The 20,349-nt window shown below is 33.8% G+C and overlaps 1 protein-coding gene across 3 annotated transcripts in view; it reads left to right on the forward strand.

The window, feature by feature from the left end:
• The window catches only part of LOC124357774 (DNA-directed RNA polymerase III subunit RPC1), a 55,807-nt gene that overhangs the window by 14,104 nt on the left and 21,354 nt on the right, over positions 1-20,349 (forward strand). For all 3 annotated transcript variants that reach the window (XM_046809816.1, XM_046809817.1, XM_046809818.1), the window contains exons 8-16: positions 6,541-6,738; positions 7,737-7,861; positions 8,045-8,156; positions 8,265-8,462; positions 14,795-14,930; positions 15,828-16,077; positions 17,281-17,480; positions 17,605-17,718; positions 18,635-18,792. In XM_046809816.1, the coding sequence (XP_046665772.1) occupies positions 6,541-6,738; positions 7,737-7,861; positions 8,045-8,156; positions 8,265-8,462; positions 14,795-14,930; positions 15,828-16,077; positions 17,281-17,480; positions 17,605-17,718; positions 18,635-18,792 (1,491 nt within the window). The remainder of the gene's footprint in view (positions 1-6,540; positions 6,739-7,736; positions 7,862-8,044; positions 8,157-8,264; positions 8,463-14,794; positions 14,931-15,827; positions 16,078-17,280; positions 17,481-17,604; positions 17,719-18,634; positions 18,793-20,349) is intronic.

The raw sequence follows: 20,349 nt of genomic DNA on the forward strand, positions 1-20,349 counted from the left end.
AAACTTTGCAGGGGTACAGTCCATGCCTTTTCAGGTAATTTGTTAAAACATTTAAGTTTTATTTTAATGTGACTTCTATTGGTTTTCTCTAATTTTATTTGAGGCAATTCTAAAAAATAATTTGATCTAGTTGGATATCTATGTACTTCCTGCCGTACTTTAAACAACTCAAGACTCTCTTTAACACCAATTAAACAGCAATATATATATAAATTATAAAGGGTCATTACTTCTAGTTCTTTAAAAATTTCTACACACGACGCCCTAGGTTCAACATTTTTTATTATCCTAAGGGCTTTTTTTTGCCATACAAAAACTTTTTCGGAATTACAAGAGTTACCCCATAGGGTTATGCCATAACGCAAATGAGATTGAAAAAATGCATAGTAGGCCATAATTAGCATATTTCTTGATACACAGTTTTTTAACCTTCTCAAAAGATAGGTTACCCTTGCCAGTTTTTTACACAGTTCTTCAATGTGATAATCCCAGCTTAACCTACTATCTAGATACATTCCCAAAAGCTTTACAGGCTTAATGTCTTTATATATTGTGTGATTCAAAGAGAAAATTATGTTTTCAGTTTTGCTGTTGTTTACCATAAGTTTATTAGCCTCAAACCAATCTAATGCCCTTTTAACTGCCTGGTTTTCTAACTTAACAAGTTCATCAAGACTTTGATCAAAATTTAAGAGAGTGGTATCGTCAGCGTACAATATTGTTGTACACGGTGTATTAAAAGCTAAGTCATTGATGGCAATAACGAAGAGTAAAGGTCCTAACACTGAACCTTGCGGGACACCCACTTTTATTTCTCTAAAATTAGATTTGTCTTGCCCTTGTACAACCATTTGCTCTCTATAACTAAGGAATGATTTGAAAAGATTTAGTTCATTATTCTTAATACCATAACAAAACAATTTTCTCACTATTAATTCATGAGAAATACAGTCAAAGGCCTTTGACAAATCTATCAGTGTTGCAGACGTCAGAAACTTCCTTTCAAAATTTAAAAGAATTTTTTCCACTACTCTTTCTACAGCTTTTACAGTACTACGTCCAGAGATGAATCCAAATTGTTGATCGCAGAACAAATTATTTTGTACAAAGAAAAGATTTAGTTGCATTTTTATACACCCTTCTAAAATTTTACTAAATATTGGTATCAAGGAAATTGGGCGATAACTTGATGGATTAAGTTTATCTCCTTTTTTATAAATGGGTGTAACTTTACTTATCTTAAAAGCTTTTGGATATTTACCTTGTTCCAGAATCATATTAAAAATAAAGGTGAGAGGTCTTAAAATTATGTCTATGATGTCCTTTACCACTTTGTTAGATATCCCGTAATAGTCCTCGCTCCTTGATGAGCTCAGGTTTGATACCAATTTTAAAATGTCACTATCTACAATTTCTTTCCAACTAAAGATCTCTATTGCCCTATTAGAATTCAAGACATAATTATTTGTAAGTTCTATTGCATTGTTTTCCAATACACCAGTGTTTAAACCACTACCTATGTCTAGATTACTTACTAAATTAACAAAATAGTCATTAAATGTATCACATTGAATGCCTGCTGCCTGATCATATTTATTGTTATTGCCAGGGTTAGTTTCTGCTTTTATTACATTCCAGGCTGCTTTACATTTATTTGTGGCATTTTGTATATAGTTTTCATTTGACTTTATTTTTTCTTGCTTAATTTTGGACCTGTACTCTTTTAAAGCTCCTAAATATTCCTTCTTATGGTAATTTTCATTAAGTGTACCCTTGCTACTTTTGAACCTATCATAAAGGCCAACCACAAACTCTCTAAATTTTCTTAACTCTGATGTAAACCATTTATGGTGTGGGATTTTCAAAGCGTTAGTTTTAATCTGCTTCACTTTACAAAACTCATTGAGAGAGTTTGTCACATTAGCAATAAAGTAATCACAGGCTTGATCAACCTCTGAAAAATTGCCAATATGTGACCAGTCTACAGCTTTTAAATTTTCCCTAAGATTTAAAGTGGCATTATATGAAAGGTTTCTAACATATTTTACTTCCTTATTACCATTTAATTTTGGGTTAAAACAACCAAACTTTGCCAAAATCCCTGCGTGATCCGATAAGTGAGGTTCTACAACTATACAGTCAACATGTTCTCTAGATACATTTGTGGCAATATTGTCTATACATGCTTTACCTCTAGTTGCTTCTTGATTCAGACAGTACAGGTTACGAGATCTTAAAACATTTAAAAATGTATTTGTTTCATATGATTCCTTTACAATATTTATGTTAAAATCTGCTGTTAAAACAATTTTTGAATTTTTATATTTTTTGTACAGAAAAGTTAAAAGTGTGTCCAAAGAATTAAGAAAAATGTCTATATTAGAATCTGGTGGTCTGTAAGCTGTAACTATGGCAAGGTTTTCCCTAGACAGAATCACTGCTGTTGCTTCAAAGGTTCTTTCGATACAAAAACTATTCACATCAATAGTCTTGAAATCAACATCCTGCTTGACAAATATAACACTTCCTCCTCCTAGTGACATTTTCCTACAACTAATATTTCCTATCTTAAAACCATATGGAACATACATGGAGGCTTCCTCAGTATAAAGCCAGTGCTCACTTAGTGTTACAATATGACAATTCAAACTACTTAAAAATAAATCTAACAAATCTAACTTATTTCTAATGGATCGAATGTTTAAATGAAAAATATTTAAGGATTTATTGTCGCTGTAGTCCGACCTGGATGCTTGCCCAGCTGCAAGGGTTGGCAGTTTTCCGACGCAGTACTTCCTGAATAGGAAAGATCTTCTTCTACTTGCTGTCTTGACTGCTGAGTTGCTGGAACTGTCTCTGCCTCACTTGTTGTGATTTGTTGAATTTTTTCAGCTATCAGCTTTGCTAACCACTGTTTCCCTCGGGTGTTGAGATGTTGGCCGTGACGAGTATGGTAGTGTCTCTCTGCTTTACTCACATCAACCACTGTAGCGTGTGAGTATTTCTGGCCTAACTCCTTCAAGCGCAGATTAGTCCTTGATACAGCTCGATTCACACAAGACCAGTTTACCAAGTCGTATCGCGTCGGCAGATCAACTAGAACGACATTAGTGTTTTTTGTGTTGTCCAATGTGTCAGATATGTTTGACAGAGCCTCTTCAGCCTCATTTCCAGCAATGTCATTTGACCCACACATGAGTACCAAAATGTCTTTTTTGTTTAAATTTTCCCCTTCAATATTCTTTTTCTTCAAAATTTGCTTTGATCTCCCCCCGGGATTTATAAAACCCACCGCTTCATATTCCGTTAGGGAGTGTATGTTGTTCATATGCCAGGCTAAATTTCGACCATGACTATCAGCGCAGAGGAGAATCTTATTTTTGCCAGGTCTCTCATCATCAGAAGTGTTTTCTTTTAGTTCACCTTCTTTTTCATCCTCTTCTTGAGATAAAAGAACTTCAAAACGGTTTTGCGTTACTATATTAAAATTTGAATTTTGTGATTTATATAGCTCTTTTTCATATAATTTTGTACATTTCTTAGTGTCTGCAACTGATGGAGGAGCAACATTTTGGTTTTATAAAGATAATGAACAACAAAGGGCCCAGAATGGACCCCTGTGGTACACCAGTACATATATTCACCCATGATGATATACTTTTTATGCCATTATTGTTGATTAGCGTTCTTTGCTTTCTACCATGAAGAAAAGATTGAAACCATGCTAAAGAGTTGCCCAAAATCCCATAAAATTTTAGTTTACTAACAAGTAAGGAATGATTTACACAGCCAAAGGCCCTGGAGAGGTCACAGAATACACCAGCATTACTCTGTGACCCATCCAAAACCCCCAGGATCTGCTCAACCATATTAGAGGCAGCCTCAACTGTACTATGGCCAGAGCGAAAACCATACTGACTTTTACACAGAAAACTATTACTCTCTAGGTAGTTACATAACTGTTTGTGTGCTATTTTTTCAAAGACTTTGGAGATACTGGATAGGATGGAGACTGGTCTGTAATTGCTTGGATCCTGTTTTTCACCTTTTTTAAAAACTGGTTTTACATCTGCATATTTCAGTTGGATAGAAATTCACCAGACATGAATGATTGGTTAATAATCAAAGCCAGAGGATGTGAGATGTACATTGCAGTAGCTTTGAGCACTCCCACTGGGATCTCATCCCATGCTACAGACTTCGTGTCTCTCAGACTCATTATGACACTATGAACCTCTTGAGCACTAACACACTTAAATACAAATGAGGCTTGTTTATTACAAGAAACGTTACTTAGTAGCTGAACAGCTGAATTGATCTGTGGTTTGGCACCAATATTCTTAGTTATATTTACAAACATTGTATTGAAATAATGTGCAATATGCTTAGCATCTGTATACATTTCATCTTGTACCTTGAGATTCATGCAGTCAGATTTTTTAATTGTATGCATACCTAATTCAGTTTTTATCACATTCCACACAGCTTTGCTTTTATTTTCAGAATCTTTGATATATTTACAATTATACATTCTTTTAGCAGCAGCACAAACTTTAAAAAAAATATGTTTATAATCTTTTACATATTTCTTAAAATTTACATCATTGCTATATTTTGCCATTTTGTGAAGAGCCCTTTTTTTCTTACTTGACACAATTATCCCATTCGTAACCCATTTCTTATTTTTAAATGCACTTTGGGACCACATTTAAATTTGACAGATGTATAAGGAAAAGAAACTTCAAAACATGTTTTAAAACTATCGAGAAACCTATTAAAATTCTCTGGTGCTGTGCTAAACTCACAAAATTTCCATGAACTCTTACTAACAGAGTCTACCATATAAGCCATATTCTGAGTTGAAAAAATTCTTTTTCTTGTTGAAAAGTGTTGTGCTGACAAGTCATTTCTGTATTCAATAGACATCAACAAAGCCCTATGATCAGACAATCCTAGTTCAATATTTAACAACTTACTTTCATTAACTCTCTTATTAGTGGTAATGTTATCTATACAAGATCTAAATTCTTTCGTCACTCTGGTTGGCATTTTAAAATTATTTACAAAACCATATGCAGACAATAAATTAATAAACCTATTTCTTATATTGTAATTTCTACAGGACTCCAAAGTGTCAATATTAAAGTCTGACATAATATAGATCTTCTTCCTTTTAGATTCCTTTTTAAGTACCTTAAATAGCTTTTCAAGTTTTAAGAGAAACTGATCTACATTGGAAATATTTGTATTGTGGTAAATGGAAACAATTATTAAATTCTCATGACAGGATCCAGAAACTTCAATGCAACAGCTCTCAAAAACAAAATCTTCTTTTAGAGAGATTAACAGATCATCCCTAGCAGTGAAGTGCATACCTTTTCTAACTAAAATACAAGAACCTCCTCTGATACCATTCTCTCTAACATAATGAGAAGCCAATTCAAAACATTCCAAAGAATTTAATTTTGATATTTGAGTTTTGTTAAGCCAATATTTGTTGAGACTAATTATTCTTAGAGGTAATTTATTTACAAATATTTGTAATTCTGTTATTTTAGCCAAAAAAATAAGACCCTGTACATTATAATGCATTATCCAATTAGTTTTGTTCACAAAAGTATTTTCTAAAATTTCTAAATTATCAATATAGTTTTCGTAACCATCAGCATTGTAAATTTTGTCTACAGCATCCACTGATAATGTACAACATTCCGTTAATTTTTCCTTGTATACATAGTTACATCCTCCACTTATGTCATAACCATTGTTATTTGTCACTTTTGTATTAAAGGAGGCCAAACACTTGAGTTTAAAGTGTAGGTTTCTTGGTTATTGCTGACACTAGAGAATCTTCCTAAAGATGCCTCTTCCTCCTCTTCTTCCGCAACTAGTAGCTCTGAGCTTGATGTAAGGTCCGTGACACCAGCAGCAATGGTAGAGTTGATGGTCTCATTGTGCAGCCTACTGTGATCTTTGTTGCTGTGATCTTCTACTCGTGCTGAAGGTGGCAGTAATCCTGTCATCTGGTCATTGTCTGCTCTGGGACAAGGGCAGTTCCGGTTCAGTTATTTTGATCAGTGCCTATGGACGTTGACATGAAATAAGCCAAATAACATGTTGACTATGGATATCCACCCATACAAGTATTCTTAAATTTATTTATCAATGAATTGTTAATTATGTTTATAACTTTTTTTAAAATTAGGATTAGTATATTTTAAACTATATTGACGAGTCACCTGTTCATTGTAGATCTTATGTACTACAATTATGTAACGTTACGTGACAATAAATTTCTGATTTCTTAGAGCACTCAGGAGCAATTTCACAATATTATTTCTTTGGATTCATTGATTTGTAATAAATTACAAAGTAGTTTCTAAGATAAAGATAAGACTAAGAAACAATAACACTATAAAATATGGTAGTTATTATAAATGATCAAGGTTGTAAGGATATTACAGGTTTAGATCTCTCTGATAGTTTGAAACATGCATTTGATAATTTGAGATAAAGTCAGTAATGAACTGATGTGTACAGGTGGGTGTCCCGGTACATGTGGCCAAGATACTGACATTCCCTGAGCGAGTGCAGCCTGCCAATAAGGCTCTGATGAAACAGCTGGTGATCAACGGACCAGATGTCCACCCAGGAGCCAATTTTGTCGAGCATAAGGATTCTAAATACAAGAAGTTCCTTCGATACGGCAACAGATACAAGATCGCACAAGAGCTCAAGGCAAGCTCAATTAATCTGTCTACATTGCTTATTTTAAAACATTATTACTATCAAAGTACAATATTTAAAAATATACATTTTAATTTATTGAGAATTTTACTCTCTATCCCTGAATATTATTTCAATTGATTAATTCCGTGTTTTTTATTTTATTTTTTTATTCTGACCTAAACTTGGTATTACTATGTACATAATTTAATATATAAACAAATAAAAATAACATTTTGAAATTTGGTTGTTATGGTTTATTTATTGCGTTATTATGGTTAACATTTAATAAAAATTGTAGGCTATTCTTTTAGGTAAATTCCAGATTCTTATATGTATATATACATATGTGTGAACAGTTTTGTAAAATTATTACAAACCCTATTGTTTCTTTTTATGTGCATTTGAATAGATGTCAGTCTTCTCAGTATTTGGATTTATTTTGTTTTACATTTCAACTAATTTAGAGTAATAGGCTATTATTTTAGGTAAATTCCAGATTCTTAAATGTATATATTATTGGGATATCACAGTTATAATATATAAACACACAAAAAGCTTGTATATAAATAACCATAAAACTATCTGTGTGACTTAGTAAAAATTGGTGGCTGAAAGATATTAATGGCAATACACAGACAATACAATTTTCTGTTTACATTAACCTCAAAATTAACCTTTTTGTTTCTCCCATTTTTTGAATGTGAATATATGAGATGGTAAAATAATATGTGTGTTAAAGTTTAGCTCTCTATGAATGAGTATCTTCCGAGAATATTTCTCTCGATGGCTGATGAACTACACAAGAATTGATTGCTAGATATCAACTTTACTTGAGGTATTCTGATATCCATATTCTTTCAATGTTTCAGCAGTTACTTCAAGAATCATATTTAACAACTATGCCAAATTGAAAAATCTTTACAAATTGTTAATTATTAAGCTGACGCTTAGTAATTTTTTAGTTTAAAAAATATATTTTTTATTACAAAAAATGGTATTGTTTACAGGAAGGAGACATAGTAGAACGACATCTGCGAGATGGTGACATTGTGCTGTTTAACAGACAGCCGAGCTTGCATAAACTGAGTATCATGTGTCATCGTGCTAAAGTGTTACAACATCGCACATTTAGGTTCGTCACCTTTGTCATACACACTGTCATATAACAGTTATTTTATAACCTCAAGAACTTTAGACATCATTCAATGGGAATGATTTTTAGTTTATAATCATGTTTTTGTGAGCAATAATAATGTGAATGAAAATGCAGCAATAACTTTTGAAGAAGCAATTCATGTTAAAATTATTATTTCAGATTCAACGAGTGTGCCTGTACACCTTACAATGCTGATTTTGATGGTGATGAAATGAATCTCCATTTGCCCCAAACAGAGGAGGCACGTGCTGAGGCGCTTGTTTTGATGGGGGTGAGTAATATCAGTATTATAAATAATATCACTGTTTTAAGTTTTCTCTATTGGGATAATACTTTTTTGTTTAAATGTTTCATTGTATACCTATATGTGGTGTTGTAGAACAAGTCTAACTTAGTGACGCCTCGTAACGGGGAGCTTCTGATCGCTGCGACTCAAGACTTTATCACCGGAGCTTACTTATTGACTCAGAGGGACAACTTCCTGACAAAGGCTGAGGTTTGTCAGCTGGCGGCTACCCTGCTCGCAGGTAGTGACACGCACATGGATATAGATCTACCCCCACCTGCAATACGAAAGGTATGAACAACAATTCAACTTTCTAAGAGATAATTCTGACAATATATAACGAAAGCTGTTAACAAATCATTCAAATTTTGATTGCCCTCTTCCATTTCCTGCACACTATGCTGAAGATTTGAAAACAGCTTTTACTATACAAATCAAAATAGATTTTTCTTTATAGCGTAATAAGCATTAATGATACTACTGTGTTAAATTTTTCTCTTTTCTTATCTCATTACTTAGATGAATTTTTGGAAACGTGCAAGTTATAGACTTATGCTTTACTTTGTATAATCTTTATTCTATATTTGCATTAATTTAATCCATTATTAGGATTAATGTATGATTTGTGATGTAACATGAATGTATGAATGTAAGTAACAACACTATTACCAAATAAATAGTGGACTTTGGGTTTGTTAAAGTATTGTTTATGGCTTATATAAACCAGATGTGTTTAATAACATCCCGCTGGAAAGGAAACTCTAACTGTTTCATAATGCAAACATTTCTCAGACATTTAAATTGTATTATCAATACATTTTTATCGAATAATTTACCAAAATGTTGAGTTTTTGAAATTTTTAATTGTTTTATTCTAGGGAGGATGGGTACAGAAGGACCAATGGGTTGAAGATAACAAAGCACAGTAGAGGGTAAAAATCTGAACTAATTGGGACTGGGGAGGGAGGATTCAGATTTCTAATTTCTTCTGAAATAACTAGTTCTCCTACTGATCTCACAGCTAATATTGTTGGATTGTTATATCCTAAATAAGTTAAAAAAAATAATAAAAAAAACATTGTTCTACTTTAACTATCCTGCTACAAGTAAATCTTAAAATATTCAGTACTCTGATATCTTTTTATTTTTTATAAGTAAATACATTTTAAAGTAAATAATTCTTAGAGAATCTGAAAACCTGATTGTATTCTGTTTGAGTTTATAATGGATACATCTAGGATAAATGACTGTGGAGTATGTGGCAAAAATGCCAGGAGTGCAGCCATTTTTTGTACTGGTTTATGTAAGAAATGGATCCATTTTAAATGTGCTGGTTTGGCGTACTCAAATGTAAAAAATATGTCAGACAAAGAAATTCAAGTCTGGATTTGTCCGACTTGCAATGAAAAGTTAGATACGAGTTCGTTAAACTCTACTTCTGGTAATGAAGACAATGTCTGTAACCAGTCACTGGCGACAGAACTAGGCAGTGCCATTCTGCGAGAAAATGAAACCTTAAAGCAGGAGTTGTATGATATGAAAAACCAAAAGTCTGTACTTGAGCTAGAATTGGAGGACACAATTCAACAACAAAAAGAAGAGATGGAAATTATGGCCAGGACGCATAGCAACAAGGAAAGCCAACTTAATTCAATAATAACATCTCTTGAGAAAAAACTAAAAACTGAAAAACAACTAACAGACAAAATAGTAGCTCAAGTGGAACTAGAAAGTAACACTGACCTTGGGAATAATATGGACTGTGAGCAACAAATGATTTTTAACTCTAAACACAACACGAAAGTGCAAGACACCCTTAAGGCAGCCCCACATAGAGACTTTCAAACAACCATTATCCTTCAGGAGTTGAAGTCTTGTAAAGAAGAAATAAAGAACTTGAACACTGTCATAACAGTACTGGAACAAGATAAAGAAACTTTACAATACAAAGTAGCTGATTTACAAGCTCAAAGTTCCAGATGCTTAAACTGTTATCCAGTCTTAAAGAATACTACAGGTAAAAAATGGCAGCAGAAAGTGCATAAAACCCAACATTATAAGTCAAGCAACATACAAATATTAAACAAGGTAATAAGAGAGCCTGACTTCATCTCCGAGAATCGTTACAAGCTGTTGCAAAATGACTGTGCATCTGACGACTCTGAAATTGAGGATTTTACTGATAAACCTAGTACTCCACTTAACTCTAAATTGAGACAAGCTTCCAACTTAGAGAAGCAAGAAACTAAAGAATTCTCTGAAATAAAGGAAAAAACTCTCCATAGTCATAAAAGGACAGAAACTAAAAAAAAGCCTAAAATGCTCATATGTGCTGACAGTCATGGTCGTGACTTAGCTTTTCATTTGAACAAATGTCAAGATTCATTTGAAGCGGTTGGTTTTGTGAGGCCTGGAGGTTTGGCTGGGCAAGTATTAAACTACAAAAACATTGACGGAGAGGACCTGAGTTCTGAGGATGTTCTTGTTATTGCATGTGGGTCTAACGACATAGCTCATAATGAAGCTGAGAAATCAATAACTTTGATCAATGAATCTTTAAATAAATATAAAAAAAACAGAATAGTCTTAGTTGATTTTCCTGTTAGATATGACTTGAAAGATTGGTCCTGCATAAACCAAGAAATTAAATCATCTAACGAATCACTGGAGGCTTTGAGTAAAAAATATTCTAGTGTGTCTTTGGTGAAAATTAGTACAGCTAACAGACAATTACACACTCAGCACGGTTTACATTTAAATTACAGGGGGAAACAATGGCTAGCTAGAAGTATCTACAAAGTACTACATGAAAGCACTGAGCCTCAAGTCCCGTTGACCAGAAGTGCATGCAACACTCCGGTGACAGAGTTGAAATCACCTTCAACACAAAATGAAAGTAAAGGTTATGTAGAGCACCCACTGCTGCACGATGTATCTGACTCCATCGAGATGACCTGTGTCACTGTCCTTACTCCAAGCTCAGAGTCACTGGAAGGTGTAGTAATGAAACAGAAATCACAGAGTGAGTTTTCCAGTGTACTTATTGATGGTGAATCCAGTTCTTTAAACCGGGAGGTTTTGACCCCTTTAATACAGAAATGACTCAACGGCTTAGTTTTGTAGATGTTGATAACGTAGCTTCAGCCAGTGCAAACAAGTTCCGAAGTAAAATTCAACACAATCTACCGAGGTTACCTAGTAACGTTATAAATTACAGGCCTAATTTTAAACTATTATTTTGGAATGTTTGCAGTATTTCCAACAAGCTTCCTTTTATTGACATTCTAAATAACCAATACATGACTGATGTACTTTGTATTGCGGAACACTGGTTATCCTCATCGGACATGAAGAGCTTGGTGATACCTGGATATGAAGTTGCTGATTTCTTTGCAAGAGAGAAACATTCTCACGGTGGGATTTTTATTTGTGTTAAAAGTGGTACTGAAGTCATCAAATTTGACAAATTATCTTGTTTCTCGGAAGAACTTACCTGTGAGTTAGCAGCGATTGTATTGCCTACTTTCAACACAGTAGTGGTAGCTTTTTATAGATCTCCAGCAAGTAGCTTTTGTCTATTTTATGATAAACTCCATGATATTTTTTCCCTACTGAATGGCAAAAAAATGAACCTAATTATTGCTGGTGATTTTAATGTAAACTTTCTCAGTAACCATGTGGAAACAAAAGAACTCCTCAACTTGATCAATAGCTTTGGACTTAATATCACTGTCTCAGAAATAACTAGACCAGGGCTTGGTGATAGTGAAACCTTGGGTAGCTGTATTGACAATCTACTGACTACTGTTCACCCAGACAGAGTACACTCGTCAGTAATTCACACGGCTGCTTCCGATCATCTGGCCATCCTCTTCGAGGCGTTCTTGGAGTATAAAATGCCACAGACTGTTTCAGAAAAGTCAATAATTAGACCCATTTGTGCCATTGGTACCTCATTTTTGTTATCATATCTTAAGCTTATAAATTGGAATGATGTATACCGTTTGGAATCTGATATAAATTCTAAGTTCAAGCTCTTTCTAGATCTGTTTATGTGGGCACTAAACTGTTCTATGCCTCTTAAGACTAAAAAACTTAAAAGTAAGAATATTAATGTTTCCTGGTACCATGATAGCCTAGTTAAAATAAAATCTGAATTAGATAAGCTACATTATATAATTAATAACACCAACTCAGAGAGTAACATTGAATTCAAAACTAGGTACAAGAAACTTAAAACAGTGTATAAGAATGAAATCCGAAAGGCCAAACTTAATTATAATAATGGTGTAATTGACAAAGCTGTAAATAAGAGTAGAGCTGCTTGGGGTTTAATAAATCAAACAGCCAGACCTAATAGTAAATCAGTGAGTTCTTCTGTGACACTGGAACCCAATAGTTTTAATAATTATTTTGTTTGTTCAGTTGAAGATACATGTAATAATATCCCCACTAGTGATAATACATTTTCTTTTTATCTTAACAGGTATTCCAACTTGACCCTTCCATATGTTGATTTTAATTTTATTGAATTTAAAGTTGAAGATGTCTATGCAGCTATAATTAGTTTAAATAACAGTACATGCTTAGACTGTTTTGGTGTAAATGCTCCAATCTTGAAATTATGTGCTGCCTATATTTGTGAAGTATTAACTTACCTATTTAATGAATGTATTAAGTCTGGCATTTTTCCTGATGTATTGAAAGTTAATAAAGTTATTCCTGTACATAAGAAGGGGCCTAAAGATCAAATCTGTAACTATAGACCGATTTCGATAATTCCAGTTGTGTCAAAGGTTTTGGAACGCCTACTTCACAAGCAGGTAGTTTATTATCTGGAAACTAATGGGTTAATTAGTAACTGTCAGTTTGGGTTTCGGGCTAAACGGAGCACTACTGATGCAGTTCAGTCTTTTGTAAATGACTGTTTTGAGGGTTTGGAACTGAAAAATGCTGTTAATTTTAGATCTTATGACCTTTCCAAGGCCTTTGACACGGTCGACCATAGGATCCTAATAAGTAAGTTGAGCTACTATGGTTTCAGTCAACTTGCTGTAAATTTTTTCAAGTCATATCTCTCCAATAGGAGTCAATATGTTTACTTAAATGGTTCTATTTCTGAAACTCGCCCTGTTAATTATGGAGTTCCACAAGGCTCCATTTTAGGTCCAACTCTATTTATTGCATATATAAATGACTTGCCTTCTAATCTGGGCGAGAGCGGTGTAAGCACTTATTTATTTGCTGATGACCTGGGGCTTACAGTCAGCTCTAAATCAGACGTTGAATGTAAAAGTATCGTTGGTTCTAAGACTTCGATTATAAACGATTGGTGTGCAGCTAACAAGTTATGTGTTAATAACAAAAAAATCCAGGATTTACAAATAACACTAGCTCATAGGCCCAATGAAAATGATTTCAGTCTCAAGTTTCTTGGAGTACACATCCAGTCTAATCTTATATGGCAAACTCACATTGATTATGCTGCTTCAAAGATTGCTCGGGGCATTTTCTTAATTAGATCTCTAAAGGGTGTTATTTCCTCAGACCTTCAGCTGCAGATATACTATGCTTATGTCCACAGTTGTCTAACCTATGGGATTGTTTTGTGGGGTTACTCACAAGCTGCAAGCAAGCTATTTATTCTACAAAAAAGAGCTGTAAGGCTGCTATGTAATGTAGGAAACCGCGAACACTGTAAACCTCTTTTTATAAAACTTAATATTTTAACACTGCCTTCTATTTATATATTATATGTGCTCCTGTATGTAAAAGATAATTTTAACTACCTCTCTAACCATAGTAATATCCATAGTTACTATACACGTAATAGAAATAACCTAGTATTAACAAAATGTAATTTTTCAAGCACCCAATCCAGTTTTAAGTATCAAGGAATTAAGCTGTACAATGCATTGCCTTTAGTTATAAAAGACTTAAGTAGAACTAATTTTAAGAACTGTGTAAAAAAATTGTTACTCAAATCTTGCCTGTACAGTGTCAATGATTTTTATACTGTATTAAGAGAAAATTTAGAATAGACTATTTTAGCCTAATATTTGACGTTGTTATATGTATGTACATTACATCTTGACAATAAATGATTTGATTTGATTTGATTTTCAAACATAACCTAGAAATTCCTAGTTAGACAAAAAATGGTAGGACGAATAAAAGTAAACATTTTATGTATTATTTAATGAATGTTACTGAAAAATATTATGCACTTCAAACCGCAACTTCGACTATACTACTGAACAAGTGAAGAAACTGACTGGTAACAGTGACACAACGATGCTGATAGGGTTAAAAATAGACTCACCTGCTGTGGAGAGGGGGAATGGATGGTTCAAAACAAACAATCCCAAGGTCATTCTCCTCTCACAGCACCTTACAAAATACAGTTGACATGTTTAAAGCGGGCTTTTGGATTATTTACATTTGGATTATTGATGTTCCACTGTACTTGCTTTCCAGAACTCAATCTCAGTGGAGAATGGAGCATGAGTGAGAGTTGCTGAATTGATATATCAGTACAAAAATGTCTTTAAAATTATTATGTTGTGAAAATGTGTGCTAGTAATCGTCCTTGTATATCAGTTGGAACTATTGTGTGATTACAGCCTCACATGCTATGGACTGGCAAGCAGGTGTTTGGATTGCTGTTGAAACCTAACAAAGCTTGTCCAGTGAAGGCCAACCTCCGCACTAAGGGTAGAGCTTACACGTCCGATGAGGATCTGTGTGTGCGCGACTCCTGTAAGTCAGATGTTGCATTTATAGACTTGTGACAATTTTAAGTTAAACATTAGATACTTAATAAATTTAGCTTTGTTAATACAAGCAAAGGATTGTTGTGATTTCTGTACATGTTGAGCTTCTAATATTTATATAGAACACAAGTTTATTTAATAATAGGAAGAGACAATAAGTAGAACCCTTTTGTTTGAAAAAAGTGAAAATAAAGTTAAGATTGAGAAAATATTTGCTTGACTATTGAAGTGCAAGTCTATTAGGTAAATATAAAGTGTATAAATATGGTTTTGTTTTTGTTTTGTACAGTCATCAGAACAATAGAAAAACCTAAAATAAAGGTTTTGTATAAAGTGGATTAATTTATTTATAAACTTAAACATTTATAGCTATGGTATATTTTTGAATTAAAGAAATTAAACAAATATTTATTTTATTATATTTAGATTACATTTCAAATTAAATATTAGATTAAATTATATAAGTAAGTATTGAAGTATATACCTAATTTCATGTTGTCCATGATGTAGTTAACCTAATACATTCTTATGGATTCTTCTGTTTGAAATTCTAATTCTTTTTAACACTATAGCCAAACGTTTAACATCCATATTCATGAGGGAAGAGGTAGTGAAAACTTTGACATAGTAACTGCAGTTGTAAATTTTCTTTGTTTCCTTGTCATTGCTGTTTGGATCTTGAATGTAGATTTTGACTCTAAAAGCAATTAAAATTGGTAAAAATGTGTACTCAGCAGTGCTGCTATTTATTTTCTACACTTAAATTAATATGCAGTTAAATAGCACAATACTTGTGTTAATAAGACTTAGGGATTCTGGGTAGGATCCAATTATAAGCGAGACAATAAATGTGTGTACAATATAAAGCATGTTGTCTGCGCAGTTGTGGTGATCCGTAACTCTGAACTGTTGGCCGGGTCAATGGACAAGTCCACCTTGGGCTCTGGTGGCAAGAACAACATTTTCTACGTGTTGTTGCGAGACTGGGGCGAAGGTGTGGCTACCACAGCCATGTGGCGACTGGCTCGGCTCACTTCCAAATACCTGATGGATCGAGGATTCAGTATCGGCATCGGTGACGTCACTCCCGGAACAGGTCTGCTGAGGGCCAAACAGCGTCTGCTCAACGCCGGGTAGGTAGACTTACCCATGTGTTAGATCATGGTAAAGTTACACATTTCTGATTTTAGAGTTTTGAAATTTCGTTGATAAGCGACATTTTGTTTATACAGGAATTTTAACAGTTAACTGAGTTAGAGTCTCATTTCATGGCCTAAATAAGCATAAAAGATATCTAGTACTAGTAATATTTTTTTTTCATTTGTAAGTCAAATAAATATACACACACACATATATATTTCATATATAAAACAAGCAGAGAATAATAACACGTGACCATCTGTTCATTGATATTGGTTGAAAGTACACTTTATTTTCACAGTAAAACATAATTAAATGATTTACAGGTTATGTACACTATTGTTTTCAGTACTTAATTTAATATGGAAAATCTCAACAAAATTTTCAAGTGCATTCTTGGACTGGTATTTTCGCACTCCTTTTCTCCTGAGAAGCACACTTTACACTTCCTGGGTGGTCTTGCTTTTTGGTTAGAGGGATTTTTTCAACAAATGTCTCCAATATTTTGATTGAAGGCACAGAAATGACTGTTCAGACGTGAATGGCCTTCCAATTAATTGATCTTGATGGAAGCTGTATAGTGTCCAAGGTTTGTTCTGCCACGCACCCTAAATTCTGACAATGTTTGTTTCTTATTATGAATAACGTGTATGTTGAAACAACCTTTGGTCCTGCTTATCAACTTCACACATTGGTTTGTCTTAAGGGTTGTTCCATTTTAACCCTTTGAATGCCACAGGGACAAAAACTGGGTAAAAAAGAAATTTAAATGACGTGTATGAAAAATGCCAAACAATAATTAGCATTATTACAGGATTTTTAGAAAAAGATTACAATTTTTTTATGGGATTTTAATGAAAAAGGTGTCAGAATGTTTGTATTGATATGTATAACAAGAAAATAACATAAAACCATTAACTACAGAAAATATATGTGCTTGTGGCATGTAAACATTAAAAAAATGTATATTTCCATTCTTCTTTTACTACTTTTTGAACAAATTAAAAACAAAGAATTATATTAAGGGAACAACTTTTTTCATATTCGTTATAAAGCTGTAAATATGGATTATTATAAAAAAAACTATTGCAGAGTAGTCTTTCTTTCAAATTTTGAGCCCTACATTTTCTTTTTGGTTAGCTTTGTCCCATCCACCCCAAGCTCTGGCATGTTACTGACGAACATTGCTATCACAGGTATACCAAGTGTGACGAGTACATAGCACGCATGCGTGATGGCCAACTGCAGTGTCAGCCTGGTTGTTCGGCCGAAGAGACCCTGGAAGCTGTCATACTCAAGGAGTTATCTGTCATCCGAGACCATGCGGGCAAAGCCTGCCTCAAGGAGTTGCACCCCACCAACAGTCCATTGGTGATGGCTCTCAGTGGATCTAAAGGTAGTACCAGTTTTAACATTGTTTATAATTTTGTCTTTAATTAGTATTGTTCAGTTTGAATTAACATTATAAGATGTTATCTACTACAGTTGTATTACACTATATAGAATTTTCTGTGTAACAGGATCGTTCATCAATATCTCCCAGATGATCGCGTGTGTGGGCCAACAAGCCATCAGTGGCAAGCGAGCTCCAGACGGCTTCGAGGACAGAGCCCTTCCTCACTTTGAACGACACTGTAAGTTAGTCTGTATTGTTCAACAATAAGAGCACCCACACTAGTGGCTTTTGTCTGAGTATTTGGTACAGGAGGTTCTGAACCTAAGTCCTTTGCAAGCTCTTTGAAAATTATGTAACCGAACTTTAACGCTTCTAGCGTAGACATTACAGAATAATAGAATGTTGGGAGATTGAGTAAAATTGATGCTGTATAAGTGTTTTATACAGTTTAAAAGAATGTTAGAGAAACTATTTTTAAAGGAAGCTTTATCTCATAATATCAATACTCTACACCAGTATGATATCACTAACTAAGCAACACTCTAGCACAAATTTGAAAGAATAACTGGATTGTTATGAACGTACAAGATTTCTAAGTGCTTCAAAAATATTTGACTTTATTGTTCAAGTATTCAACATACGTAGTACACTATTATTGGCTGGGCGTTAGCAAAGCCTCTCATTCGGAGTGGTTAGAAAAACATCATTTCTATCTGTTAGCACTATATCTAGTTACGTAGTGTCTTGTATACTTAAAACTTTTCATGATACAATAATTTTTCTACTATAAGCAGCATTGAATTTGATAATAGTGAATGTCACTTCATGGGATTTGGCTGAGCATTAGCGAACATATTTTCATTGATCTTATTGGTGGGTAACCATGATAGCAATGATAAAATTGGAGAATAAATAAATTTGTAAATAAACTGAGTACAATCACACATGATTGCCCCAACATTGTCATAACGTGTTAACATGTGACATAATAACACATGTAGTCTAACTATCAGAATAAAATAAGCTGTAGGCTTAATATTTTGCATGTAACCTCAGCGAATCCCGTTATGTGACATGTGGTGAAATGTACCTCCTACCTTGTTCCTTGATAGATATTTGTGGATCGTTTTAATTTGTGTTATTGATGTTGCCAGCTAAGATTCCAGCAGCGAAGGGATTCGTAGAGAATAGTTTCTACTCCGGACTGACACCCACTGAGTTCTTCTTCCACACGATGGGAGGACGAGAAGGGTTGGTGGACACTGCTGTCAAAACTGCAGAGACTGGCTACATGCAGCGGCGACTTGTCAAGGTACACAGCGCAATCTCTAGTGCAGAAGAGTTCATCAACCTTTAAAGAGTTAAATGACCTTTTACAAAATTTGTTTTGAGTCTGTGTAATTTTTTATGTTAGAGCTGAGTTTGTGTTGAGTTCAACTGTAAAAAGGGATGGGCAAGGTTTTTTTTATGAAGTTAGAACGGGATTGGCAGTAATTTCTTTTTCTTAAAAATTTGGGAATAAAAGCAGGCGTGATTGGAACTTTTGTTTCCTCAATTAAATGGGGGTGATGGTAGAAAATTATAAATGAGTAAAATATGTAAATTTTTTGTTAGAAAATATATATATATATATATATATATAAACATTTCGCATTAATTTAATAGAAGACAGTATTTTGTTACAAAAAATATAAAACATAAAAAATGCACTTTTTTATGTTTTAATTATTATTTCTGGATAAACCATTTGATTTTAAAATGAAATAAAGTAATGCTCTTTTAATGATTTCAAAGTGTAATACTATTGGAAAGATTTTTTTTACCAAAACTTAGCCTTTTTTTATCAGTGATCTAAGCCTACTACTCAACTATTTTATTGTAATCTTTACTATGTCCCAAGGTGCATCAGCCATTACGGCTTTTCGTACTACCTATTAAAAAATGTTTAGACCACATAGTCTAGCAAGTTGGGTTGGCTTTCTAGAGCTCTCTTCTTTCTTCTTTCCACCTTTTGAAGCAGAAGAAGTGGTAAGTTTTGTTAGTGGTAATCCTTGTAAGGGAAATCAAAGTTTTTGAACATGTTCATTTTTTTATTTATAAGCTTTAAAATTGGTCAGTAAGGACCAAAGGTAAAATGACCTCCCCTCCCCCCATACTATTGCTCTATCCGCTCTCTTATGCCAATAGACAATAGACAATGTACTTTATTTGCAACAATCATAGAGAATGGCATTAGCGTCAAAAATATAACATCACATTATAAGAACAAATATTAGTTGTGTCAATATTATTACATGTTTATGTCAAAAGTTCTCCAAGATAAAAATTCATTTATGGAATAGAATGGGTGTTTCAACAGCCAGGTCTTTAATGTTTTCTTTATGTTTTCTTGGGACTTGATGTCAGCAGGCAGGCAGTTGAACAACTTCGCTCCCATATAGGATGGCTTTTCTTCAAATTGAGCAGAATGGTGTTGGGGAAGAGCGAAGTCTGCAGCATAGCGAGTGTTGTGTTGGTGTACGTCACGGCCACGGGTGAAGTTATTCTCATGGGCATAAATAATCCAATAATCCAATAAATAATGCCTCCAATAATCTGGCTGTCCACTGTTCAGTTGCATTTTACTTTTGCTTTTTTCCTCATAAAGCCACTTGCTCTGTAAAGTAAGCATATTGTTGGGGTAAGCTCTTTTAATCATGAGAACAGATGGCTCAAATACTGTCTGGTAAGGTTGTTTGAAGAATCTATCTCACACTTGTACCAAAGAATGGAGTGCACAAGTTAAGGGTTTAACATTCCCTTGAGAATTTAAATTGCCTTCAGTCAAGCTGTTGTCATATTCAACAGCAATTGGGCAGGACATGCTTGT

Source organism: Homalodisca vitripennis, chromosome 3, assembly GCF_021130785.1.
Source record: "Homalodisca vitripennis isolate AUS2020 chromosome 3, UT_GWSS_2.1, whole genome shotgun sequence".
In the NCBI taxonomy this organism is placed as follows: Eukaryota; Metazoa; Arthropoda; class Insecta; order Hemiptera; family Cicadellidae; genus Homalodisca; species Homalodisca vitripennis.